Source organism: Amblyraja radiata, chromosome 10 (genome assembly GCF_010909765.2).
Source record: "Amblyraja radiata isolate CabotCenter1 chromosome 10, sAmbRad1.1.pri, whole genome shotgun sequence".
Lineage (NCBI taxonomy): Eukaryota > Metazoa > Chordata > Chondrichthyes > Rajiformes > Rajidae > Amblyraja > Amblyraja radiata.
In genome coordinates, this window is record NC_045965.1 from 28,320,597 (window position 1) to 28,348,167 (window position 27,571).

Sequence of the window (27,571 nt, forward strand, 5' to 3'; positions counted from 1 at the left end):
CCACATCAATACTGAACCCCCAATGCTGTGTGCTTTAAGTTTGTATACTAATCTCTTATGTGGGACCTTGTCGAAAGCCTTCTGGAAGTCCAGATACACCACATCCACTGGTTCTCCCCTATCCACGCTACTAGTTACATCCTCGAATAATTCTATAAGATTCGTCAGACATGATTTACCTTTCATAAATCCATGCTGACTTTGTCCAATGATTTCACCACTTTCCAAATGTGCTGCTATCCCATCTTTAATAACTGACTCTAGACTCTTGATTAGTGCTGGTGTCAGGGGTTATGGGGAGATGGCTGGAAAATAGGGTTAATTTCTCCGAGGCACATTTCTCCTCATCCCCCAGCACGCCCTCCTCCTCCTCTTCACCCTCCCTCTTCAATCCCTAGAGAGGGAGGGGGTAGAGAGGGAGGGGTGGTAGAGGGGGGGGGGGCAGAGATGGAAGGGGTAGAGAGGGAGAGGGAGGGGTTAGAGAGGGAGGGAGGGGGTTAGAGAGAGTGTGAGTGGGCATCTCCCTCCTCCACCCCTCCCAATCTTCCTCCTCCATAATCCCCCACCATCTCCATCTGCCACCCCACTCCATTCCCCTCCCTCCTCTTCATTTTCCTCATCCTCTTCCCCTAGCTCCCATTCCCTGGACCTACCCAGGTCATGGAGAAGTGCCAGGGCCTGGAACTCGGCCAGGCCCAGGCTGCAGACGCCAGTCATCAGCTCGACCACTGCCTGGGCTGCAGTCCAGGCCACAACTTCATCTCCGGGCTCATCCCTGATCCAGGACCCAGGCTCGTCCTTGGTTCCAGCAGCGGCTTCTTTCTCAGACCCGGTCACGGCCCCATCCCAAGCACCGGGCTCGGCTCTCACTCCAGCTCCAGCACCAGGCTCGGCTTCAGCCAGGGCCCGTGGCACCACCCTCACCTCCGGGTGTCGGGCGTCTGCAGCCGCCACCATGCGAGCGCTGGAATGCCCCTCCCTCCCGGAATGCCCCATCCTGCCTTGTGAGTGCATTGTGACGTCACAAGGGTTTTTTCCCCGAGAAAAATGCGTGTTTTTTATACTTTAAATGATTAAAAACTTCAGAAATGTAGGTGGGAATGTGACGGAAAGATGTTTATCACCTCGACGGGAAAAATGTGAGTAGAATGTATGAAAATGGGAAGGCCTAGCATTTGGAAGAAAATAGGAAATAACTAGATATTGACACACACACAGCCACAAACAAGACAAAGAGTTTTAGTATTATAGAGATTAGCTCAGACTATTATCTTCTGCCGTCGATTGCACATAAACCCGGACTGAGCACTCTCATTGAGTAGTCCTGCCAACGGATCCGTGGGTGGCACAGTGAGTGGCTCAGCGGTAGAATTAATGCTTACAGCGCTTATAGCGCTAGAGACCTGGGTTCGATCCTGGCTATGGGTGCTTGCCTGTACGGAGTTTGTACGTTCTCCCCGTGACCTGCGTGGGTTTTCTCCGAGAACTTTGGTTTCCTCCCACACTCTAAAGATGTACAGGTTTGTAGGCTAATTGGTTTTGTGTAAATGGAAAAATTGTTCCTAGTGGAGGATAGTGTTAATGTGCGGGGATTGCTGGTTGGTGTGGACTCGGTGGGCCGAAGGGCCTACTTCTGCGTTGTATCTCTAAACTAAACTAATTTTGCTTGACTTTATACTGCTTTATAATAAGATGATAATCCAATTTATTTAATATTCTGACACATGCACAGCATGAGGATTGTGCTGGATTAACAACAATTTCTGTTGCACATTTACTGCACGTCTGGAGATAATTCCCTAAACATGCAGTGCCAATCTTGAAACTTTCTTAAGCTCATGAATGCATTTACTGTAATCACACAATCACAGTAATACTTTATTAGCCAAGTATGTTATGCAACATACGAGGAATTTCATTTGCCAAGTCAGTCATACAAATGAAAAGCAACGGAACACACAAAATACATTTTAACATAAACATCCACCACAGTGATTCCTCCACATTCCTCACTGTGATGTAAGGCGAAAAGAAGTTCAAATCTATTCTCTTCTATGCTCTCCCATCGGGGGCCTCGAGCCCGTTGACAGGACGATCTAGACTCCCGTGGCCGGCGGTGTTTTGTCCTCCGCATCGGGGAGATCAGCTCCTGCACTCGGGGGGATGTCAACTCCCCCGCGCTAGCAATCGGACCCCAGGTCAGGTAAGGTCGAGCCTCTGCATCGTTGGACCTCCCGACTAACCTCTCCCGAGACTACGAGCTCTTGATGGTAAGTCCGCAGGCTGAGGTTGGAGCGATCTCAGGCAAGGGATCAGCTCCAATGTTAAGTCCATGCCCCGCGGTGGGGCTCAAGTCAGTCTGAGGCCTCCAACTCCATCGATGGTAGGCCGCAGATCAGCCGGAGGTGTGATCCGGAAAAATATCGCATCTCCGGCAAGGTAAGAAACTGGAAAATAAAGTTTCCCCTGACCCCTTCCTGCCACCACATAAAACAAACCGGAGCACATTTACAAAAACTTTTAACGAACACTAAAACAGACAAACTGTTGGCGAGGCTTCTGCCTGTGTCTCCATTACCTGGCTCTGATATTTGTCCATTACACACAGTGCCATCACACGGGAGGAACAGCAGCTTTTGATAACTAGTTTGGTTCATAATCCTTTTGTTTGAAAAGAACATAACACAGTCCATAAAGAAGACATCCCTTCAAATGACAGGAAGAATGTGTGGATGCAGAAAATAGATTGTAGAGAGTTGTCGATGTGGCCCATTCCTTCATACAGAGCAGTCTCTCCATCTTTGACTCCACCTACACTTCACACTGTTTTAGAAAAAGCAGAAAGTGCTGTTATCAGGCAACTGAACCATCCTATCAACAACTAGAGAGCTGTCCTAAGGTACTATCTACCTCCCTGAAGTCCCTCGGCCTTTTTTTAATCGGACTGTACCTTGCATTAAATGTTATTCCCTTCATCATGTGTCTATACAGTGTGGGTGGCTCGATTTATCATGTATAGCATTTCCACTGGCTGGTTAGCAACAAAAGCTTTTCACTGTACCTCGGTACACCTGACAATAAACTAAACTAAAAAACATAATCAAAAGACTTGTCCTGCCCGATCATTCCTTCTTCTCCCTGATCCCCTCGAGCAGAGGTACATTGGTACATGTGACAATAACAAACCTATACCCAAGCGTTGATATTGCGACATACTGCATGTATTTTAGTACAGTTTATCCAGGAATCGTGCCCAGTGCTAACCTTGTAGCTTGGCTGTAATCAGAGTTACACTGGAACATTGCCTGACCTTGCAGCCATGTGCAACTCAATTATAGAAAGAGTTGTTCCTTAATGGAACTGCGTAATGGTGACCTTTAGAGTACAACATCCATCACGAGGCTGACAGCAAGCACAAGTTCATCAATCTGCAATCAACATTTGTCAGCAGACAAGGAAATGTGTGTGTGAGGGAGAGAGAGCGAGAGAGAGCGAGAGAGAGCGAGAGAGAGAGAGAGAGAGTATAGTGCCAATTGCATACTTAAAGAAATACATAGCCGAGGATTCAATTAATCTATTTGGAACAAAGTGGAAGGTTTTGAGCTTCAAACACATCTGGAAAATATTAAGCACTAATGTCATTGCTTCTTTGTGCAACAGAGATCAAAGTAAAGATCAGCACCAATTTTGTAAATCAGTAATAGGACAGCACATTGGCTCAGCGGTAGAATTGCTGCTCGACAGCGCTCGAGACCCGAGTTCAATCCTGACACGGGTGCTATCTGTACGGAGTTTTATGTTCCCCTGTGCCCTGTGTGGGTTTTCTCAGGCTGACCAGCGATCACCCCTTACACTAACGCTTGCCTACATATTAGGGAAAGTTTACAATTTTACCGGCCAATTAACCTACAAACCTGTACGTCTTTGGAGTGTGGGAGGAAACAGGGAGAACATACAAACTCCATACAGACAGTACCCGTAGTTAGGATCGAACCCAAGTCTCTGGCACGGTAAGGCAGCAACTCTACCGCTGTGCTACTGTGCTACCCATACTCTCTCTCTTTCCTTCATCTTCCTTCATAAAAATAACGTCCTTGATTAAGTCTGAAGAAGGGTTTCGGACCCAAACGTTGCCTATTTCCTTCGCTTCATAGATGCTGCCTCACCCGCTGAGTTTCTTCAGCATTTTTGTCTACCTTCGATTTTCCACCATTTGCAGTTCCTTCTTAAACAACAAGTCCTTGATTAAGTTTTCAGTTTATCCTTTGGAACACTCTTTTACTGGCTGGCTGACAATATTTTTGCCTGATTACACTTTCATAAAGTGCCTTGGCATCTGTGATAAAAAGAGCTTTGCACTTCCCATTCCTTAGCACAGCCTGCTGTACTGGTACAACAGGAAGAATGGTTGAATGGGCCAACAAGCTGTTACTTTCATTTATTTCTCTGGGCTAGGAACTGCTTTGGTGTAGCCAAAGTGGGTGATCAGCATGCCAGGATGATAAATCTTCATTGGAAGGTCAGCAAGCAGTGTCCAAACAGCTTCCGAACAAAGGCCGTTATGAGCGAGTGCACAATAGTTAATATTTTGTTAAGAGAATGTTTAAGAAACATTTAGGCAACATATCGGGATTTTAAAGAGGTGTGGCTATTATTTAATGTCACAGGGAAAGAGTTCCTGTCTATTTTGTTTTTACGAGGAGTGTAAGTAAGGAAACTTCACCTATTTCTCGCCTCACCCTCCCCTTCCACCAACATTATTTCTTCTAGCTTCACAATTCGCAACTTCAATCTTTTTGTCTCATACCATCTGTCTTTTCATCTCTGTCCTTCGTCCAACCATTAAAACTCCCTCCCCATGTCTATCCCATCTATTGCCAGGCTTTGTATTGCATCTCCTCGCTTCCAGCTTTCTCCCCCCCCACCGCATCTCAGCCATAATCAGTCTGAAGAAGGGTCCTGACTTGAAACCTTACCTATCCACCTTCTCCAGAGATGCAGCTTGTTCCACTGAGTTACTCCAGACCTTTGTATCTTTTTTTTCTAAAGCTGCATCTGCAGATCCTTGTTTCTACATGAAACTTCAATGTTAGGAAATGGCTTCAGTAGGTTTTTTTTTTCTGGTCAATTAGAATGAATTGACAATGGACTGATACTTGACTCGTCCGAAAAAAAAATGACTGCATTTGATTAGTTTAGATAAACGTGCTATCGCTAGACCTCAATCAGTCCTGCCACCACCTCCTTCTATTTGAAACATAGGCAAATCAAGGTATCGGCATGCAGTCAGCTAAAGGAGGTAAGGTGGTCATTTATATTAATAAGGCTTCCCCTTTCACATTAATAGTACTTAGCCTGGAAATGTGATCACATATCATTGTGACTTGACTGAAAATCCACTTAAAAAGGTGATGATAACTAATCCCAGCTTGTTTCATGTCACGCCAACAATCGACTGACTACGTTTGATCACGAATCATCCTCCCCTGCCTTGGGTGATTTCTACATCAGTCACCCACAGCACGGACTCATTTCCCAATTGACATTCTCCCTGGAGCACTATTGGTGAAATTAAAATGCATTGACTGATTGAAAGATGCAGCATGGAAACAGTGCCGTTCAGCTCACCAAGTCCACGCCGACCATCGGTCACCCGTTCATACTTGGTCCATGTTATCCCACTTCTGCATCCACTCTCTACACACTCAGGTCAATTTACAAAGACCAATTAACCTACAGGTCTTTAGGATTTGAAAGGAAACCCACCTGGTCACAGGGAAAACGTGCAAACTCCACGTGGAGAGCACTCAATGTCAGTGGTGCTGTGAGGCAGCAGATATACCATCTGCACTACTGTATTGTCTATATTTGGGAACTGCTGAGATGACCAGGTCTTTCAAGCTCAAATGCTGGATTGGGATCACTTACAACCTTATATTTTTCTCCTTGGCACCCACCCAGCTACATAACATGAACGCTCCTACCCTCTTCCCACTGATCTCACCCAATATCAGACCCCCCCCCCCATAACAGAGAATTTTATTTGCCCAGTCCTTGTTTCTCCTTCACTCTTTAGTCCTACTCATTGATCCTCCCATCCCACTCTGTCCTTCTCATTTCCTGTTTTCTTCTGATCTGCATGTTGATTATTATGGGGAACAAGGAAATGGCAGAAGAGTTGAACAGGTACTTTGGTTCTGTTTTCACTAAGGAAGACACAAACAATCTCGCAGATATACTAGAGGACAGAGGACCTAGGGAAACAGAAGACCTGCACGAAATTTGCATTAGGTGAGAAATAGTATTAGGTAGACTGATGGGACTGAAGGCTGATAAATTCACAGGGCCTGATAGTTTGTATGGTAATTTGCATATCGCAGTACCTTAATAGGTACACTTGACAATAAAATAACTTTGAAACCTTTGAGTTGATTGAGCCCATTCAGCTGAACTCATCCATGCTGACCATGGTGCCTCACTGTGTGTATCTCATTTGCCTTATTTGTGCCCTTTTCCACCACTTTCCTATTGAAGGATGGCACAGTGGCACAGTGGTAGAGCCGCTACCTCACAGCACTAGAGACCCAGGTTCAATCCTGACCTCGGGTGCACAGTGCAAACTGTGTGGAGTTTGCACGTTAACAATGGACCGCATGGGTTTCATCCAGGTGCTCTGGTTTCCTCTCACATCCTAACGACATGCGGGAGGTTAATTGGCCTCTGCACATTGCCCCTAGTGTGTAAGGATTGGATGAGAAAGTGGAATAACACAGAACTAGTGTGAACGAGTGATTGATGGTCAGTGTGGATGATGGGTTAATGTCTTGTTTCCATTCTGTATCTGTAAACTGCCTATCTAACTACCTTTTATACAGTATAATTGTATCTGCCTTTACTACTGTAGAGGTGAAGGGTAGATGGAATGAGCTGCCAGAAGAGGTTGTTGAGGCAGATACTATAGCAGCATTTAAAGGACAATTGGATAGATACGTGGAGAGGAAAGGTTTAGTGGGACATAACCAAATGTGGGCAAATGAGACTACTATGGATGTGGCATTTTGGTTAGACTGGCGGCTCTGTTTCCATGCTGTATACTTCATGACTATGACTCTATGACTCCCTGTCACATCTTGTTCCATATGACCCGGCTTGAAGTCAGGTCCATACAGACCACTTTCCATTAACCTTAGAAACAACAAACTGCACTGGAAAGAATGAAATTCATCAAGCATTAATAAAATTCAAAGAGCAACTTAACTGCAGTCAGTTCATGAAGACACAAGAGACTGCAAATGCTGGAATCTTGAGCAAATCACAAACTGCTGGAGGTACTCAATGAGTCAGGCAGCATCTGGGGAGGGAATGCACTGCTACCTCATCTGTTGTTCCTGCTGCTCTCCAATTGCTCAACCATGTTCTGACCCCGACTCGCTACCACAGCAACACGTCTTTCCTCAGAGCTTGCCTTTGCCATCTTGTCTGATTTCCAGGCCTCCCAGCTTAGGCCCAACCACGATCTAAGGTATCTACAGTCTGAAGAAGTGTCCCTACCTGAAAAGTCACCTATCCATTCCCTCATGGATGTTGCCTAACTCTCTGAGTTACTTCAGCGCTTTGTGTTTTAAAGTCAGTTTATGATCCCATCAAGCAGTGGTGACGGCATTTCTTGGCTCCTAAAGTCTCTTCACCCACACTGGAAAATAGTCACACTGGGGGCTACTTATACCACCTTTCTATCAAAACCTGGTGCCCCAAGCATGATAAAGGCATATAAAAAACGTATATGTTCCTGCACAAGAAATGGGGAAATGTTGCTGCATGTGTACCTTAACAATGCAACATTATGTATCACAAGACGAGCATTTATGTCAGTCCGCCTAGATGCAGCAGATGGTTAGTGCCAACTTTCCATTGTAAAAACACATACATCGCGATTCAGAGACAGTTTCTTCCCAGCTCTTATCAGGCAACTGAACCATCCTATCACCAACTAGAGTGTGGTTGGCCTACCATATACCTCATTGGAGATCCTCAGACTATCTTTAATTGGACATTACTTTGCACTAAACTTTATTCCCTTTATCCTGTATATGTACACTGTGGGCAGCTTGATTGTAACAATGTATAGTCTTTATGCTGACTGGATAGTACACAACAAAAAAGCTCTGTACACGTGACAATAATAAACTAAACTAATTATAGTCTATTCTCGCAATGTATTTCCGGTGAGTGGAGAATGCCTGAAGTGACCACATAGTTCATTCTGGGCCTCTGATAATAATTGCTGTCTTAAAATTATGGAAAGGTTTGAGAAATCAATATATCGATATTCCACTTGTTGAAGAGCCTAACCGGAGAGATGAATATTAAATAGTGATTAAAATCTCCAGGAGGGTTATAGAGAAACTCCTTTATCCAACAAGTGATTAGAAAATGGAATGTATTATTGCCTGCAGTAATTCATGCAGAAACACTAAAGGGAAGGTGAATACGTAGAAGGAGAGAGGACTAACAGAGATTTGCTGAGAGGGGAAAGTGAAGAGGAGGCATGTGTTGACTGCTCCCACTGAACATTCCTTGGGCTGCTGTACATTCCACATCATTTATTTATCTGAAGTGTCTTCCATATGCATATAAATTGCATGCATCCCACTTTTTCCCAGGATGAAAATGCCTAACAACAGCTATATGGTGATAGGGGGAAAGGTTTAATGGAAATGTGCAGGGCAGGTTTACTTTTACATAGAGAGGGGTGGATGCCTGGAACACACTGCCAGGGGTGGTGGTGGAGGCAGATACTGTATGATTGTGGCATTTCAGAGGCTTTTCTAGAGGCACATGGAAGTGCAGGGAATAGAGACTTATGGATCATTTACACCCAGAGGAGATCATTTTAACCTGGCATCATGTTCAGCATAAATGAATGAAAGAATGAATAAAATAATAAGTTTATTGGCCAAGTATTCACAAACAAGGAATTTGCCTTGATGCTCCACCCTCAAGTGACAACATGACATACAGCGACAGTTCAGAATGATACTTAAAACATTAACCATTAATAATAAAACATTATTGATTAAACTTGTGAATTACATAAAATACCAGAGCAAAAGGAGGCTACAGATTTTTGGTTATTGAGTAGAGCTACTACTCGTGGAAAAAAAGCTGTTTTTATGGTGGCTGTGGCAGCTTTGACAGTCCGGAGTCGCCTTCCAGAGGGAAGTGATTCAAAGAGTTTGTGGCCAGGTGAATGGGGAGGAGTGGGTGTAGAAGGGCCCAGTCTTTGCAGACTGAGGTCAGGCTGTGAGTGGTTGTGCTGTTGGTTGGGGTGGGAGAGGGTCCAGTCTTTTCAGACTGGAGTCTTGCTTTAAGTAGGTGTGAAGTGGTGAATAGGGAGGAGTTGGTGCAGAAGGGTCCATTCTTGACAGACTGGGGTCTGGCTGTGTTTGTTGGGGAGGGGGGGGAGGAGTTACTAGGGTTACATTTCTGCTTGTCAAACCTGCAGTAGAACTCATTCAGGTCGTTGGTCAGCTGACGATTGTCCAAAGAGCGGGGGGCTTTCCTCTTGTAGCTGGTGATATCTTGCAAGCCCTTCCAAACTGAAGAAGAGTCACTGGCTGAGAACTTGCTCCTCAACTTCTGAGAGTACCTTTCCTTGGCAGCTCTGATTCCTCTTCTCAGCTTGTACTTGGCCTGCCTGTAGAGGTCTGTATCCCCGCTCCTGTAGGCTACCTCTTTAGACTGTCGCAGCTGTCTAAGTTCTGCAGTAAACCAGGGCTTGTCGTTGTCGAACCAGGTCCGTTCCTAATTGGAATCCAACTGTCCTCACAAAAGCTGACATATGATGATACAGTGTCTGTATACTCATCGAGGCTTGTGGTTGCTTCCCTGAACACATTCCAATCCATGTAGTCAAAGCAAGAGGTTCTCAATGCCCTTGCTTGTCCACCTTTTTGTTATTCTGACCACAGGCTTAGCAGATTTTAGTTTCTGTCTGTAGGTTGGAATAAGTTGAACTAGACAGTGATCAGAGAGACCCAAACCCGCCCGAGGAACAGACTGATATGCGTTCTTGATTGACGTGTAACAGTGGTCAAGTGTTCTCTCTCCTCTGGTGGGGCAGGTAACCTGAAGTCTGTACTTTGGAAGGTCACGGCTGAGGTTAGTTTTGTTAAAGTCCCCCAAATCAATGACCGTGAAGTCCGTGAAGTCACTCTCTACCCTCATTACCTGGTCAGCGAGTTGTGTTTGCGCCTCATGTACGCAGGCATGGGGGGATGCAAACTCCAACGAGAATGATGGAGTTAAATTTTTATCGGAGAGTAGAAGGGTTTGCAGTTTATAAAGAAGGATTCTAGGTTGGGAGAACAGAGATTTGACAATACCGTGATGTCGCTGCGCCAGTCCTGGTTGGTATAGAAGCATATCCACCGCCTCTTGATTTCCCCGCTGCCTCCACTTTGTCTGGTGAAGGTCCATCCTTTTCTGTACTGTTCTATGTCCTTGCAATGACCTCTGAAACTTTACACTGTCAAGAATCCATCTCATCCACTATAATTAGCTACACTAATGTTTGGGTTTGACTTTCTTTTCATTTCTCACCCATTCTTCAGCTGCTTCCAAATAGACAATAATGAGGAATAGTTGGGAAATAATTTTGGAAGCATGGAAAACCCCATGCGATTTCTGTCGATCCTGTTATCTGCCCTACTGTGTATGAATTTAAGTAATACTCTCAAACCCAAGATTGGATCTGTCTCTCTTATTGCCAACAGATCTTTTAGTTCAGTTTAGTTTATCAAGGAAACAGGCCCTTCGGCCCACAGAGTCTACGCCGGCCATCGATCATCCATATTGCAGAAGGAAAAAGTAAAATCTCCAGATACTTAATTATGGTTGGAATTAAATAGGGTAACGAAAGGGTGTGCGGATATGGCAATTGTCATTTCTTGTTGACCAGCTGCAGAGCAAAATAAGTTTCAGACAGGTTATCTCCTAGAATGAGTTTATTGTCTGGGAATGCGTAGTGTTGGTGAATAAAAAACACCAGCAATAGTTGACCACCCGCGCCCGCGCCCACGTCCGCTACTAGCGCAGAAACATTGCAGACAATGGGGGCTTATGATTGGCTCGGGGAGGGGGCAGTGGTGCGGTCTGCTTGAAATGTCAAGATGCCCTTGTGTTATGTTTGACTTGTATTAACCATCCATTGTTGAATAAGATTAACACAAACAAAAAGTATATTATGACTAATGAAATAATTAATACCCATGTAGTAGATAGTAATAAGAGGAAAACAAATAGCCAAGGATGAAATATATTTTCGTATAATTGTATCTAACAAAAACAAAGTTGTTTACTGCACTGTATAACTGTCGGCTAATTCTACTGTAAAGACAGAGAACTGGTGAGCAGTTAACTGCTGCCATCTCTTCATGATATCATGCAATAACGCATCTTGAAGCGAAACTCAAAGCCTCAGTTTTTCCTTTAATTTTCCTCTGTCAATTTCCTCGACACATACACACCAAAATTATTCCACTTTCTCATCCCATCTTTACACACTCGAGGTACATCTATATTTATCTTTCATTCCAATTTCTTTCTTCGGCTTTAAAGTCATTTGGACACCTGGAAAGTAATGTAAATGTGCCAAAGTAATGCTATGTTTTCTTTTTTCCCTGTATAAGATAAGGGGGAAATGTGTGGAAAATGTTACAAAAGTATAGCAGAATTAGAGGAGCAAGTGATCATGCAATATTGGCATATATAACAACCAAGGGAAAAAACAAACCATATTATATCACCACTAATTTTAGTTTAGTTTAGAGATACAGTGTGGGAACAGGCTTTTCGGCCTCCTAAGTCTGCACCGACCAGCGATCATCCGTGCACTAGTTCTATCCTATACACCAGGGTCAATTTTGTAGAAGCTAATTAACCTACAAACCCAAACGTCTTTTGAGTGTGAGACGAAACTGGGGCACCCGGGGAAAATCCATGTGGTCACAGGGAGAATGTACAAACTCCATACAGACAGCACCCATAGTCAGGTGCACGGGGCAGGGATTTAGATTCTTAGATCACTGGGATCTGTTTTGGGGTAAGGGGGAACAAAAGGGACGGATTGCATCTTAACAGGTGTGGGACCAGCATTCTGGCAGGCAGGTTTGCCACTGCTACACGGGTGGTTTTAAACTGAATAAGGGGGGTGGGGTGTCGAATGGGACAGTGGAGGATGGAGTTAAAGGGAAAGGGTTTCTTAAATGTGTGAGCGTAGAGACAGAGGGGTGTAAAATGAGGGTAGAAGCAATACGTAGCAAGGTGAAAAGTAAAAGTGGCAGGCAGACAAAACCAGGGCAAAAATCAAAAAGGGCCACTTTTCAACATAATTGTATAAGGGGTAAGAGTGTTGTAAAAACAAGCCTGAAGGCTTTGTGTCTCAATGCAAGGAGCATTCGTAATAAGGTGGATGAGTTGAATGTGCAGATAGCTATTAATGACTATGATATAGTTGGGATCACGGAGACATGGCTCCAGGGTGACCAAGGCTGGGAGCTGAACATCCAGGGATATTCAATATTCAGGAGGGATAGAGAGAAAGGAAAAGGAGGTGGGGTAGCGTTGCTGGTTAGAGAGGAGATTAACGCAATGGAAAGGAAGGACATTAGTTTGGAGGATGTGGAATCGGTATGGGTAGAGCTGCGAAACACTAAGGGGCAGAAAACGCTGGTGGGTGTTGTGTACAGGCCACCTAACAGTAGTAGTGAAGTTGGAGATGGTATCAAACAGGAAATTAGAAATGCGTGCGACAAAGGCAAAACCGTTATAATGGGTGGCTTCAATCTACATATAGATTGGGTGAATCAAATTGGCAGGGGTGCTGAGGAAGAGGATTTCTTGGAATGTATGCGGGATAGTTATCTAAATCAACATGTAGTGGAACCAACGAGAGAGCAGACTATTTTAGACTGGGTATTGAGTAATGAGGAAGGGTTAGTTAGCAGTCTTGTTGTACGTGCCCCCTTGGGCAAGAGTGACCATAATATGGTTGAGTTCTTCATTAGGATGGAGAGTGACATTGTTAATTCAGAAACAATGGTTCTGAACTTAAAGAAAGGTAACTTTGAGGGTATGAGACGTGAATTGGCCAAGATTGACTGGCAATTAATTCTAAAAGGGTTGACGGTGGATATGCAATGGATGACATTTAAAGACTGCATGGATGAACTACAAAAATTGTTCATCCCAGTTTGGCAAAAGAATAAATCAGGGAAGGTAGTGCATCCGTGGATAACAAGGGAAATCAGGGATAGTATCAAAGCGAAGGATGATGCGTACAAATTAGCCAGAAAAAGTAGCATACCGGAGGACTGGGAGAAATTCAGAGACCAGCAGAGGAGGGCAAAGGGCTTAATTAGGAAAGTAAAAATAGATTATGAAAGAAAACTGGCAGGGAACATAAAAACTGACTGCAAAAGTTTTTATAGATATGTGAAAAGAAAGAGATTAGTTAAAACAAATGTAGGTCCCTTGCAGTCAGAAACAGGTGAGTTGATCATGGGGAACAAGGATATGGCGGACCAATTGAATAACTACTTTGGTTCCGTCTTCACTAAGGAAGACATAAATAATCTGCCGGAAATAGCAGGGGACCGCGGGTCAAAGGAGTTGGAGGAATTGAGTGAAATCCAGGTTAGCCGGGAAGTGGTGTTGGCGTAAATTGATTGGATTAAAGGCCGATAAATCCCCAGGGCCAGTTAGGCTGCATCCCAGAGTACTTAAGGAAGCAGCTCCAGAAATAGTGGATGCATTAGTAATAATCTTTCAAAACTCTTTAGATTCTGGAGTAGTTCCTGAGGATTGGTGGGTAGCAAACGTAACCCCACTTTTTAAGAAGTGAGGGAGAGAGAAAACGGGGAATTACAGACCAGTTAGTCTAACATCGGTAGTGGGGAAACTGCTAGAGTCAGTTATTAAAGATGGGATAGCAGCACATTTGGAAAGTGGTGAAATCATTGGACAAAGTCAGCATGGATTTACAAAAGGTAAATCATGTCTGACGAATCTTATAGAATTTTTCGAGGATGTAACTAGTAGCGTGGATAGGGGAGAACCAGTGGATGTGGTGTATCTGGACTTCCAGAAGGCTTTCGACAAGGTCCCACATAAGAGATTAGTATACAAACTTAAAGCACACGGTATTGGGGGTTCAGTATTGATATGGATAGAGAACTGGCTGGCAAACAGGAAGCAAAGAGTAGGAGTAAACGGGTCCTTTTCACAATGGCAGGCAGTGACTAGTGGGGTACCGCAAGGCTCAGTGCTGGGACCCCAGCTATTTACAATATATATTAATGATCTGGATGAGGGAATTGAAGGCAATATCTCCAAGTTTGCGGATGACACTAAGCTGGGGGGCAGTGTTAGCTGTGAGGAGGATGCTAGGAGACTGCAAGGTGACTTGGATAGGCTGGGTGAGTGGGCAAATGTTTGGCAGATGCAGTATAATGTGGATAAATGTGAGGTTATCCATTTTGGTGGCAAAAACAGGAAAGCAGACTATTATCTAAATGGTGGCCGACTAGGAAAAGGGGAGATGCAGCGAGACCTGGGTGTCATGGTACACCAGTCATTGAAAGTAGGCATGCAGGTGCAGCAGGCAGTGAAGAAAGCGAATGGTATGTTAGCTTTCATAGCAAAAGGATTTGAGTATAGGAGCAGGGAGGTTCTACTGCAGTTGTACAGGGTCTTGGTGAGATCACACCTGGAGTATTGCGGACAGTTTTGGTCTCCAAATCTGAGGAAGGACATTATTGCCATAGAGGGAGTGCAGAGAAGGTTCACCAGACTGATTTCTGGGATGTCAGGACTGTCTTATGAAGAAAGACTGGATAGACTTGGTTTATACTCTCTAGAATTTAGGAGATTGAGAGGGGATCTTATAGAAACTTATAAAATTCTTGAGGGGTTGGACATGCTAGATGCAGGAAGATTGCTCCCGATGTTGGGGAAGTCCAGGACAAGGGGTCACAGCTTAAGGATAAAGGCGAAATCCTTTAAAACCGAGATGAGAATAACTTTTTTCACACAGAGAGTGGTGAATCTCTGGAACTCTCTGCCACAGAGGGTAGTCGAGGCCAGTTCATTGGCTATATTTAAGAGGGAGTTAGATGTGGCCCTTGTGGCTAAGGGGATCAGAGGGTATGGAGAGAAGGCAGGTACGGGATACTGAGTTGGATGATCAGCCATGATCATATTGAATGGCGGTGCAGGCTCGAAGGGCCGAATGGCCTACTCCTGCACCTAATTTCTATGTTTCTATGTCTCTAAACCCGGGTGGGATTCTGGGGCTATAAGGCAGCAAATCTGCACCACTGTGCCACTCCAACCCAGATTGGAGATGTTGTATCTGCACTACACTAAAGGAAAACGTGTAAAGAATCAAACCATTTGACAGTCAAAGCACAGAAAGTAAGAAAAGTTAGGGTTGATATATTTGAATTACATTCAAAATCAATATTTAATTATCATAGAATTCTGCAGATTTTATACCTTAATAAATGAAGTAATATTAAGAATTCAAATGGGATTATACATTGTAAGCTATTTCCAACAGCAGTCTCCAGGTCACAAGTGTAGAATTCAGAAAACAATGCAACAAATCAAGTCTCACATGACAACCTTGTCCCTGAGGTGACCAAGATTCTAATGAGAAAAATATAGCGTTAAGGAAGCTATTAAATTTCCAGAAACAAATGAGGTACTGAAACAAAATATCATTTCAAACAATTGGCACAACTATCAATTACTGGCAGAATAAAAATAATCTTTTCTCACCTCAGACCTGCTGAAAATAAAATCAATAACTTTCAGAGAAGTTTTGCACAAACCTTCTGATTATGGAAAGTGTACAGAGGCTATTTCATGAACAAGGACCTTATCACTTAAAAACTACAAAAAACGACAGGTTCAATGAGCTGTGTCTGATCTGCATTAAAGTCAGAGAGACATACAGCATTAAAATAGGCCAGGACACATAGTGCTGGAGTAGCTCATTGGATCAGGCAGCATCTCTAGAGAACATAGGTAGGTCTACATATTGATGTCCATATCTATCCATGTTCTCCAGAGATCCTGCCTGACCTGCTGAGTTACTTCAGGCCTTTGCGTACTTTTTAATAAACCAGCATCTGCGGTTCTTTGTTTCTACATGGAAACAGGCCATTTGGCCCACCACATCCATGCTGACAGTAGCACCCAACCACACTGGTCAACACTTCAACACTTGGCCTATTGTCTCTTATCCTTGCCCTATAAAATGGAGCCAGAGTGTGGTGACATTTTGCCAGTAGCTGTCTAGTTTACATGGATAAATTATAATCTATTGTATACCAATCAATTGATTGATTGATCATTTAATATATTTATTTTTGAAGCATCTATTGTCCCTGCAAAGCTGCAGCATGTAAGAATTTCATTATTCCTGTATATACCCTGTGCAAATGATAAATAACTACTCTTGACACGCTTGATTGAACATATATCTTCTACTTTTCATAAGTTCATAAGTCAGGAGCAAAATTAAGCCGTTTGGTTCATTGAGTATACTCTACCATTCAGTCATGGCTGATCTAACTTTCCCACTCAACCCCATTCTCCTGCCTTTTCCCCATAACATTATCCAAGGTTTTAGCTACCTTTGATAAGGAAATAAAGCTTCTGTCAGTCTACCCCATTTATGCCACACAAAATTCGATATACCTCAATCATGACCCCTCTTAACCTTCTCCTCTCCAGGGAATATAGACCTAGACTCTCCAGTCTCTCATTATTACTGAAATGCTCCACCCCAGGCAATCATCCTGGTGAATCTCGTCTGCACCCTCGCCTGTGCTATCACATCTTTCCTCAGGTGCAGTGACCAGAAATGTACACAGTTCTCCAGCTGAGATCTGAACAATGTTTTATCAAGTTTAAGCATAATCTCCCTGCTCTTGTATGCATTGCCTGGACTAATGAAGGCAAGTATCCCTAATGCCTTGTGAAGCATGTTATCTACCTGCACTACAACCTTCAAGGATCCTTGGACTTGCTTGCAAAGGACCCACTGTTCCTCAGTACTTCTTAGAACCAAACTGTTGATGGAAAGTCCCAGCTATACATTTCATTTTTATCTGGATTAAACCCCATTTGCCATTTCTCACTAATTTCACTAAAACACCAATATCGCACTATAGCCTCCAACCTATTAGTGCAAAACAGTGATGCAGCAGTAGTGTTGCTGCCTTACAGCGCCAGAGACCCGGGTTCTATCCTGACTACACTTGCAATCTGTACGGGGTTTTTATGTTCTCCCTCTGACCACATGGGTTTCCTCCCACACTCCAAAGATGTACAGGTTTGTAGATTAATTGGCTTTGGCAAATAGTTAAATTGTCCCCAGTGTGTAGGACAGTGCTAGTGTATGTGATGATCGCTGATCGGCACAAAGGCCCTATTATCGCTTTGCATCTCTAAAGTCTTTTAACAGGTCCCCCAATCAAGTGAAGAACCGAGATCAAGCAAGTGATAAATGCTTTAGACATTATGGAAAACCTCTCACCGGAACAGTAGATTTGGTCCATAGCAGATAAAGGAACAGAAGGAATCAAAGAGTGGAACAGAAATGTAATTTTTAAAGATCCTGCTGGGAATCTGAAATAGAAACAAATAATGCAAGCAATACATACAACATCAGACACTATCTATAGATAAAGAAGCATTGATAATGAGTTTTGGCTGAGACTCTGCATCAGAAATAAAATAGAAAAATGAACTAAAAGCTACTTGCTTATTACTTGTGATGGTTCAATGGTTCAATGGTACTTTATTGTCACATGTACCAAGGTGCAGTGAAATTTGATTTACCACACATTCATACCAAAAAAAAGCAACAAGATACATAACTACATAAAGTTTAAACATAGACTTAAACAGCCACCACAGCGACGTGTGAGAATCCCCAGGGCACACAGCATTAGCGGAGAACCACAGCCATCAGTTCAATGTCCGAGCCCCACACACGCTCCTTCACCATGATGTGACCAGAGTTGTACCAACTGCTGTCGGCAGTCCGTGTCTGCCCGAACAGTCAGAAAGCTGTCCACACTCGCACTAGACTCCGGGATGTCCTCATGGAGCGATGTCCCCGCAAACACTGAGATCACTGCACTCACAGCACTCTCTCCGAGTCCTCACCAGTGCAGGCAGCATGTCCATCTTGTTTGGGCGACCTCACATTCCTCACTGTGATGGAAGGCAAATAATGTATATCTTCTTTCCTCCTTTTCTCCCGCGGTTGGGGCAATCGAAACATCTACAGTCGGGGTGATCGAAGCTCCCGCAGTCGGCATTCAAAGCTCCTGCGGTTGGAGCTCCCAAAGTCGATCCCTTACAAAGGGACCGCCAGCTCCATGATGTATGGCTGCAGTGCAGACGGAGATACGATAGTTGCATCTCCGTCAAGGGAAGAGATTTAGAAAAGTTTCCCCCACCCCCACCTAATACAAAAACTAAAGATACACCAAAACATACAAGTAAAAACAGATTAAAAACAACAAGAGAAAAAAGGGAAGTGACAGTCGGTTGGCGAGGCTGCAATGTACGGAGCCACCCGGTGATGTATCATATTGCAAATATCATATGAAATGACATCAAGACTGAGATGTCTAACAAAACTTGGAAAGTTGTTGATGCCACTGCAAGCAAGAGTTTGGGGGTGATTTAAGTATGTTTGATGTATTCATGCAATGGTCCTTTAATTTGATTGATTGAATGAAACAACAAGTAAACAGGTTCTTTGGCCCACTGAAGAGAAGAAAAAGGATGGGTGAAGAAGACTTGAAGAAGGGTCCCAATAAAAACACATCACCCATCCTATTTCTCCAGAGATGCTGCCTAATCTATCTGCATTATGGACTCCACCTTTCCTTGGTTGTTTATTACCAGTCCTGCTTTGTTCTAGCCTTTTCTTACCTCCAGTTCCCTCCCCTCTACTTTCAATCTGAAGAAGGGTCTCGACCCATTCCTTCTCTCCAGAGATGCTGCCTGTCCCGCTGAGTTACTCCAGCATTTTGTCCACGTATCTTCGAGTTACTCCAGCACTTTGAATCTATCTTTGGTAATTGTTTAAAAGGCATTGAATAGCTCTTTGAATGTCGATAGCCCGAGGCCAGATTTTGCACCTGTATGTTCAGATAACCTGTGGAGATATCCCACGGCGATGAGTGGCCCTCTCACTGTCCCTAACAAATCTGGCAGGTTCAACGTTGAAGGACACCCCAAACACAATACTGTCAAATGCACCTGGAGAGCTTGCAAAGGATTTGCAATCACACTCATAGAAGGAAGTTAACATTTTGAACAAAGATATCTGCAATTTGCAGACAATTTTCTGCTAGGAGCTGTGTCCACAAGCTACACGCTGTTATATTTAAGTCAACACTATGCTTAGGGTACAGGATATGCTGGGCACTTCTGAGTATGATGTAGACACAAGGAACGTGGGGCGGCACGATGGCACAGCTGTAGAGTTGCTGCCTTACAGCTCCAGAGTCTCGGGTTCAATCCTGAATATGGCCGCAGTCTATACGGAGTTTGTACGTTCTCCCCCTGACCTGCCTGGGTTTTCTCCGGGTGCTCTGGATTCATCTCATACTGCAAAGTCATGCAGGTTTGTCGGTTAATTGGCTTCGGTAAAATTGTAAATCGTCTCGAGTGTGTGTAGGATAGTGTTAGTGTACGGGGATCGCTGGTCTCCGTGGATTGTAAGATGAGGGGCAGAAGTCTGGAAGAGAGGTGGGTATGTGACAAAGTCTGACAACTAATAGGTGAACACAGGTGAGTGAAGGTGGAGTTTATTGGCAGATGGTTGGACAAGAGGCAGAGATAAAAAGACAGAAGGCTTTGGGATAAGAAGAGCAGAGGCATGCAATGAGAAGCCAGAGGGTGGAAGGGGAAAGGGGAAAGGTAAAATGGGCGGGACTGTGAGAAAAATGGGTATGGAGTATTCAATGTTCATACCAATGCAGGGTAAGCAGGGGCGGAAAACCCGGGGGGGGGGGGGGGGTCAGAGGGGACACGTCCCCCCCATGTTTTGATAGCGAGTTCCGCTCTTGGGTGTAAGCTACCCAAGTGGAATATGAGGTACTGTTGCTCCAGTTTGCAGGTGGCCTCACTCTGACAATGTAGGAGGCCCAAGACTGAAAGGTCGGTATGGGAATGGGAAAAAGTGTTAAAATGGTTAGCAACTGAGAGATCCAGTAGGTCTTGGTGGACCAAACGCAGGTGTTTGGTACAATCCACCGTAAAAAAACTAATGTAATAGTGGTTCACATGCACCCTATTTAGCCTAATTTATTGCATCTAATATTCCCGACGTGGCCTCCTGCACATCAACGAGATCAAAAGTAGACTTAGTGACCATTCTGTAGAACACTGGCACTCAGTCCACCAATGCCAGTTGCTAAACATTTTAACTCTTGTTCCCATTCTGATGCTGGACTTTATTTCCTAGACCACCTGTATTTTCATGGTGAGGCCACACACAGACTAGAGGAACAGCACCTCACATTCCACTTGGGTAGCTTACAACCCAACAGTATACACAGTGAAATCTCCAATTTTAAGTAACCACATAACCTTCCCTCTCTTCCTTTTCCCCCACTATCCTCCCTCCTCTTTTCCCTCCCACCTTCCCCCTCCCAACCCTCTTGCATGTGCCCCACCTGGAGTATCTCCTCCACCTACATCCTTTTGTCCAGCTTCACAATTCACAACCTTCAATCCTTTTGACTCACCCATTCTGTCTTTTCAACTGTCCGTTGTCCACCCATCTGCCTATCAACCCCCACTGCCCCTCCTGTATCAACCTGTACCATCCCACATTTTGTACTGCCCCTCCTCTCCTCCAGCTTTTGTGTTCCCTCACCCCCCAATCCACCGCCCACAATCAGATTGGGAAAGGTTCTTGACCAGAAGCGTCACCTTTCCCATTTAATCACTTCAGCACTTTGTGTCTTCCAGTGTATAAACCCATCGATTCCTGCAGTTATCTGGACCACACAACCTCCCACTGAAAGTATGCTATCCTCCCACTCTCATTTTCTATGTCGGTGTAGAATATGGCAGAATAACTAGACTTTAGAGATACAACGCAAAAACAGGTCCTTCGGTCCAATTAGTCCGTGCCGACCAGTGATCACACCGTACACTAGCACTACCATACACACTAGGGACAACCTACAATTTACAGATGCAAATTAATCTACAAACCTGAGTGCGGGAGGAAACCAGAGCACCCGGAGAAAATCTATACGGTCACAGAGAAAATGTACAAATTTGCTACAGACAGCACCCGTAGTCAGGATCGAACCTGGGTCTGTACCTCTGCCACGGTGAGGCAGCAATTCTACTGCGGCGCCACTGTGCCGGACCGCTGCAAAACCGTAACTACTTTATTTGACCTGGACAGTCAAGAACCATCCACCTATTCACCACCCTTAGCTCCATATGCCTCTATCCTCAGTAAAGCAGAGCACCAGTACAGACCTGGAGTCAGATCCAAGCAGGTTTTCTCATCGCACCCTTGCAGGGAATCCAAGGTGCGGGTCACCTGGCTGCCGAAGTCCTCGCCGCCGTTCATGCACTCCCTCTGCAGCTGCTGGCGGAGGTCGTCGATGTCGTACTCGTATCCGTCCAGGATCGGGGTCTCACGGATGCTGATGGAGCCGCTGGAGTTGTGTCCCTGTAGCCGGGAGTTGCGCAGGCTCTCCCGGTTCTGGCCGGCCATCAGCACGGATGGGATGTAGTGGATTTCGTTTGCCGCCTCGGCGCTGGCGCTCTTCTGGGGCTGTGGGACGCGGCGACGCTTGCACCACCGCCTCCTGGTGTAGAGCACCATCACAAGGAAGAGGATGGCCAACAGCAGAGCGATCATCCCCCCCTGGAAAAGAAAGAGAGGAACATGCATCAACTTCCGACAGAGTTGGAGGTTTCACCTAACAGGGAGGAAGTTATGGTCAAACGTATTTTTGAACCAAACGTTTAGTTTAGCATAGTTTAGAGGTACAGCGTTGAAGCAGGACCTTCGTCCACCGAGTCGCGTGCCGACCAGCGATCATCCCATAAACTAGTTTAGTTTAGTTTAGAGATATAGCATGGAAACAAGCCCTTCGTCCACCAAGTCTGTGCCGACCTGCAATCACCCTGAACATTAGATTACTTTAGTTCAGTTTAGAGATACTGTGTGGAGCAGGCCCTTCATCCATATAGTCAGTCAACTAGCGATCACCCTGAACACTAGTTTAGTTTAGAGATACAGCATTGAAACAAGCCCTTTGGCCCATTGAGTCTGCGCCGACCAACTATCACCCTTACACTAGTTTAGTTTAGTTTACATTGTAGATACAGCGTAGAAACAGGCCCTTTGGCCCACCCAGTCTGCACCAACCAGCGATTGCCCATACACTTGTTTGTTTTAGTTTAGTTTGGAGACATAGCGTTGAAACGGGCCCTTCGTCCATTGAGTCACCCCATACACTAGTTCTATCCTATGCATTTACAGAAGCCAAAATAGCCTACGAAGCTGTATGTCTCTGGAGTGTTGGAGGAAACCGGAGCACACGGAGAAAACGCATGCAGTCACAGAGAGAAAGTGCACACTCCGTACAGACAACACTCATAGTTAGGATCAAACCTGGGTCCCTGGCGCTCCAAGGCAGCAGCTCTACCGCTGCACTTCTGTGCTGTCCTTCTGCGGCATAGATATATCCTATTCAAAGATTCTTTCATAAATGCTTTAACTGGTTGTCGGTTGTCCCCACATATATCTTTGGTGGGCCTCCATTGATAAATATGTCCAGACATATAAATAACTAATAAGTTATTCAAACATGGTGCATTTGGGGGATCGATGGTTAGTATGGACTCATTGGGCCAAAGGGCCTGTCTTCCTGCTGTGTCTTTCAATCAATCAATCAATTATTTGAGTTCAGTTACTGATTCAGGATCTAATCCACATCAGTTAATTCCCTCTGCAGAAATGTTTTTCTCATCTTTCTCTATTTGATCAATACATTTATGAACTTTTTAACTTTGAACACTAGTTTCTTGTTCCCCTGGAGCTTTAATATTCCATCTACTGCCACAATTCTATATAAAAAACTTTCTACTGTATTGGCAGCTACAGAGAAACTACAGTATTGGACTATCAAAATCCCAGCACACTGGCATCCGAATGATTTTGTTGCTGTGTTCCCCTCTCTTATGTGGTGGTTGAGCAACTGGATTAGAATTCCGACTTCTAAACATAGAACAAAGAAAAGTACAGCTTAAGAACAGGCTCTTTGGCCCACAATATATGGGACCACACAAAGGTGCAGCGGTAGAGTTGCTGCCTTACAGCGCCAAAGACCCAGGTTCAATCCTGACTATGGGTGCTTGCTGTACGGAGTCTGTATGTTCTCCCCGTGGCCGAGTGGGTTTTGTCTGGGTGCTCCAGTTCCATTCAGTGTGAAGGAGAGAGAATGGATAGGCAACATTTCGGGTCTGGGTTATTTTTCAAACTCAAGGAGAAATAGAGTCATAGAGTCATACAGCAAGGAAACAGGCCCATCAGCCCAACGTCCATATCGACCATGATGCCCCATCTATTGTAGTCCCACCTGCCAGTGTTTGGCTCACATCCTTCTAAATCTTCTAAAAAATTGGTTAGTCTTTTTCTGTTTGGAGATGGTATTTGTCTTGGATTTATACAGCACAAACTTTACCTACCAATTATCTGTCAAAGGAATGGAATTGGCTGGATTGTCTACTCAGGAGATACAGATGCAATATAATATTTTTAAATAGAAACTTAGCTGGGCTTGGGTGTCCAAAAGGGAGGCACCATGGCGCAGCGGTAGAATTGCTACCTTACAGAACCAGATACCCAGGTTTGATCCTGACTACGGGTGCCATCTGAATGGAGTTTGCACGTTCTGCCTGTGACCACGTGGGTTTTCTCTGGGTGCTCTGGTTTCCTCCCAAATACAAAAGACATGCAGGTTTGATTCTTAATTGGCTTCTGTAAATTGTCCCTAGTGTATAGGATAGAACTAATGTAAGTCGGCGCAGACTCTGTGGGCCGAATTGTTTGGTACCACTCTGTATCTCTAAAAACTAAAAAACTACAAACTAAAAAATATGGGTCTTTAATGGGTTAATTATGAAGTGTTTTATAAATAAAGATCTGACATAACTAGATTCTTTCTCCACAACACAAATGGCAGGCAGAGATTACACATGCTGGTGTGAGACTGAGATCAAGGCTTTGTGGCTCTTATTCTTGGAGTTCCATAGACTGTCAATGTGAATAATTTACTGGATCAATTGCTGTCTTTGTTCCCACTTTGAAAAATGTTGACTGATACAAAATTAAAAGGATGAAGGTCAATAATTCATAACAATCTGTTAACAGAAAGCATATTTTTCTAAAGCATCAAGAGAGAAGAAAGACATAAATACCAATAGTCAATCCTTGGATTTTTTTTACTAATAGCATTCTCTTTCCCATTCCTTTCTCTATTCTTTAATAATTATTTCTGAGACACTTTTTTTGAAAAGCAAGAGGTGGTTAGTAAGTGTTATACATTCAGAATAAAAAAAATCACATTGTAATTATTTAATCTGACAATTCATTGCCCGTACTGAAGAATGTTTTAAGTACTAAGGAAGACTCAATTTGCATTCAGAATACTGATTGCTCTACCAGCCCATCTCGATATTATCATGGTGTGATGTCCACATAATGTGTCCATACCAGTATTGATGTCACCAACTTCCCAATGGACGCTTCCAACGCTGTAGTAACTAAGTGTGTCAGTGGTGTAGCAGTAGAGTTTCTGCCTCACATCGCCAGAGACACAGGTTCAATCCTGACTATGGGTGCTGCCTGTAGGAAGATTGTACATTCTCCCCATGACCGTGTAGGTTTTCTCCAGGTGCTCTGGTTTCGTCCCACACTCCCAGGACGTATAGTTTTGTAGCATGATTGGAGTTGGGAAAGCCGCTGTGTGGAGTCGGGAAAGCCGCTGTGTGGAGTCGGGAGGTGCTGTGTGGTGCCGCGGCCAGCGGCCGCTGATTGGAGCCCCTCACCAGCCCCCCCCCACACCCCCCCTTTCCCCCCACACCCCCCCCTTTCCCCTTCCACCCTCCACCCCCCCCCCCCCACACCCCCCCCACACACCCCCCCTTGCCCCCACACACACTGCCACTTCCCCCCCATGCCCCCCTTCCCCCTTCCACCCTCCCCCTCACACCACCCCTCCCCCCACACCACCCCCTCCACCCCCACACCACCCCTTCCCACCTTCACACCACCCCCTCCACCCCCACACCCCCCCTTGCCCCAGATTTTTCTAAAGATCTGGACTGATAAATGGTAAGTAACATATTCTCTTTGATCTTCACTGCATGGCAACTGCAGGGGAGATACAGAAAATCACACCGGTCACTGCAGATGGCTTTCTTTGACCTCAGTAAAACGTTAAACTCCATAAATCAAGAGGTTCTGTGGAGCACTCACCTCAGTTTCAGCAGCCCTTGGAAATAAGTCCATCTTAGCCTTGTTCCGTGATGGCATGTAAGCCATGAAGCTCACCAATAGGTCTATTACAGACCCTGTATACTTTAGACTGTAGACTTCAGAGATACAGCCCCGGAATCAGGCACTTTTGTCCCACCGAGTCCATGCCAACCAGTGATCATCCCACACACTAGGGGCAATTTACAATTTTTACTGAAGCTAATTAACCGACAAACCTGCATGTCTTTAGAATGTGGGAGGAAACCAGAGCGCCCGGTGAAAACCCACATGGTTCTAGGGAGAATGGACAAACTCTACTGACAGCACCTGTTATCAGGATTGGACCTGGGTCTCTGGCGCTGTGAGGCAGCAGCTCTACCGCTGCACCACTGTGCCGCCCTGTCTCAGTGAAGGCTACCGTTTAAAGATAGAACATGGAAACAGACCCTTCGGTCCACTGAGTCCACACTAACCATGCATCACCCGTTCAAACTAGTTCCATCTTATCCCTCTTTCTCATCCACTCTCTACACTCTAGGGGCAATTTCACTGAGAACAAGTAACCCACCAAGCCACATGTCTTTGGGATGTGGGATGAAACTGGATGACCCAGAGGAAACACACGCCACCACAGGGAGAACGTTCAAACTCCATACAGACAGCATCCAAGGTCAGAAATGGACCTGGGTCTGTGGTGCTGTGAGGCAGCAGCTCTACCAGCTGTGTCACTTTGCTGCCAACATGTTAAATGTGGATGCCTCATTATTCCAACACTTCTCTCATTATTTCTTGCCACATTGTTACAGAAACGATAGTTGCAGTGAAGATAATCCTCTGAAGCAACAGGATGCTGTTCAATCTACAGTGACTATGCTCCAGAACTAGGATCACCCAAACCTAAGGAGTCACATTGCAGTGTGCAGGCAATGCTTGCATTTACCCTACTCAAAGAGTGCCCTCAAAGTCATGGTGACCTGTTTAACAAAGCATACAAGAGGATGTGCTTACACTGAACATGTGCATCTATAAGAAGATCCTGGCTCGCTGCGGGAGGTGGCAGAAGCTCCCAACGAGCCACGGCTATACTTCAACGCGGAGACAATTGCAGATAAAGTCATAGAGTAATACAGCATGGAAACCGACCCTTCGGCCCAACTTGTTCATGCCGCAAAGATGCCCCGTTTATGCTAATTCCCACCTGCCCGCATTTGCCCAATATCCCTCTAAACCTCAGATGTTTGGGAATCTGAAATTAAAGCAGAAAATACTGGAGGCTCTTGACCTGAAATGTTAACTCTGTTTTTCTCTCCCTAGAGGCTGCCTGACCAGCTGAGAGTTTCCATATGTTCCTGTTTTTATCCTTACTTATAACAAATGCTATCCTCTTTCTGGGGTGATGCAGGAAACTGTGATTTAATTCCGGGCTAACAACTGAGCCTGCAGGGACAATATTGGATTCAAGGATAGAAATTAAAATAGTGTAAATCTGGATTTATTGCAGTTGTACAGTACAATATTAACTATAATACCGTGCTAACTGCAGCATTAACTTTAAGCTACCTTATTCAATATCCATAACGTCTGAATCCTCAGTCCATATAGTTATCTTATTTTGATCTTTTGCCATTAGATTGTTTGTGCATTTTATATAAATAACTCACATGAACAACCTTTTAGAAATCTAAATTGTTAATCATATGGGATTTTTTCACGAGTACTACCTATGCTGTTATCAGTCAGTTTGTCGCCAGGATAATGGTGCTTCTGCTCATCTATGTTTCCCTTTAAGGATTTCTGTTTGTGCATCATAAAAAATTATCAAGAAATAAAACAGCAAAAATATGAAAGTGGTGTTTCTCAATAGGCAGTTGAGGGGTGGGAGAGGACAATGGGAAAGTAAATAAGTTAAATTAAAAAATTAACAACATTAAAAAATAATTCATGATATTTGAGAATTGGACTTTG

The 27,571-nt window shown here is 44.5% G+C and overlaps 1 protein-coding gene across 1 annotated transcript in view; it reads right to left on the reverse strand.

Annotated features, from left to right (window-relative positions):
- astn1 (astrotactin 1) overlaps nucleotides 1-27,571 on the reverse strand; it is a 1,835,284-nt gene that overhangs the window by 1,223,455 nt on the left and 584,258 nt on the right. The window contains exon 3 of the mRNA XM_033028426.1: nucleotides 21,592-21,985. Within this exon, the coding sequence (XP_032884317.1) occupies nucleotides 21,592-21,985 (394 nt within the window). The remainder of the gene's footprint in view (nucleotides 1-21,591; nucleotides 21,986-27,571) is intronic.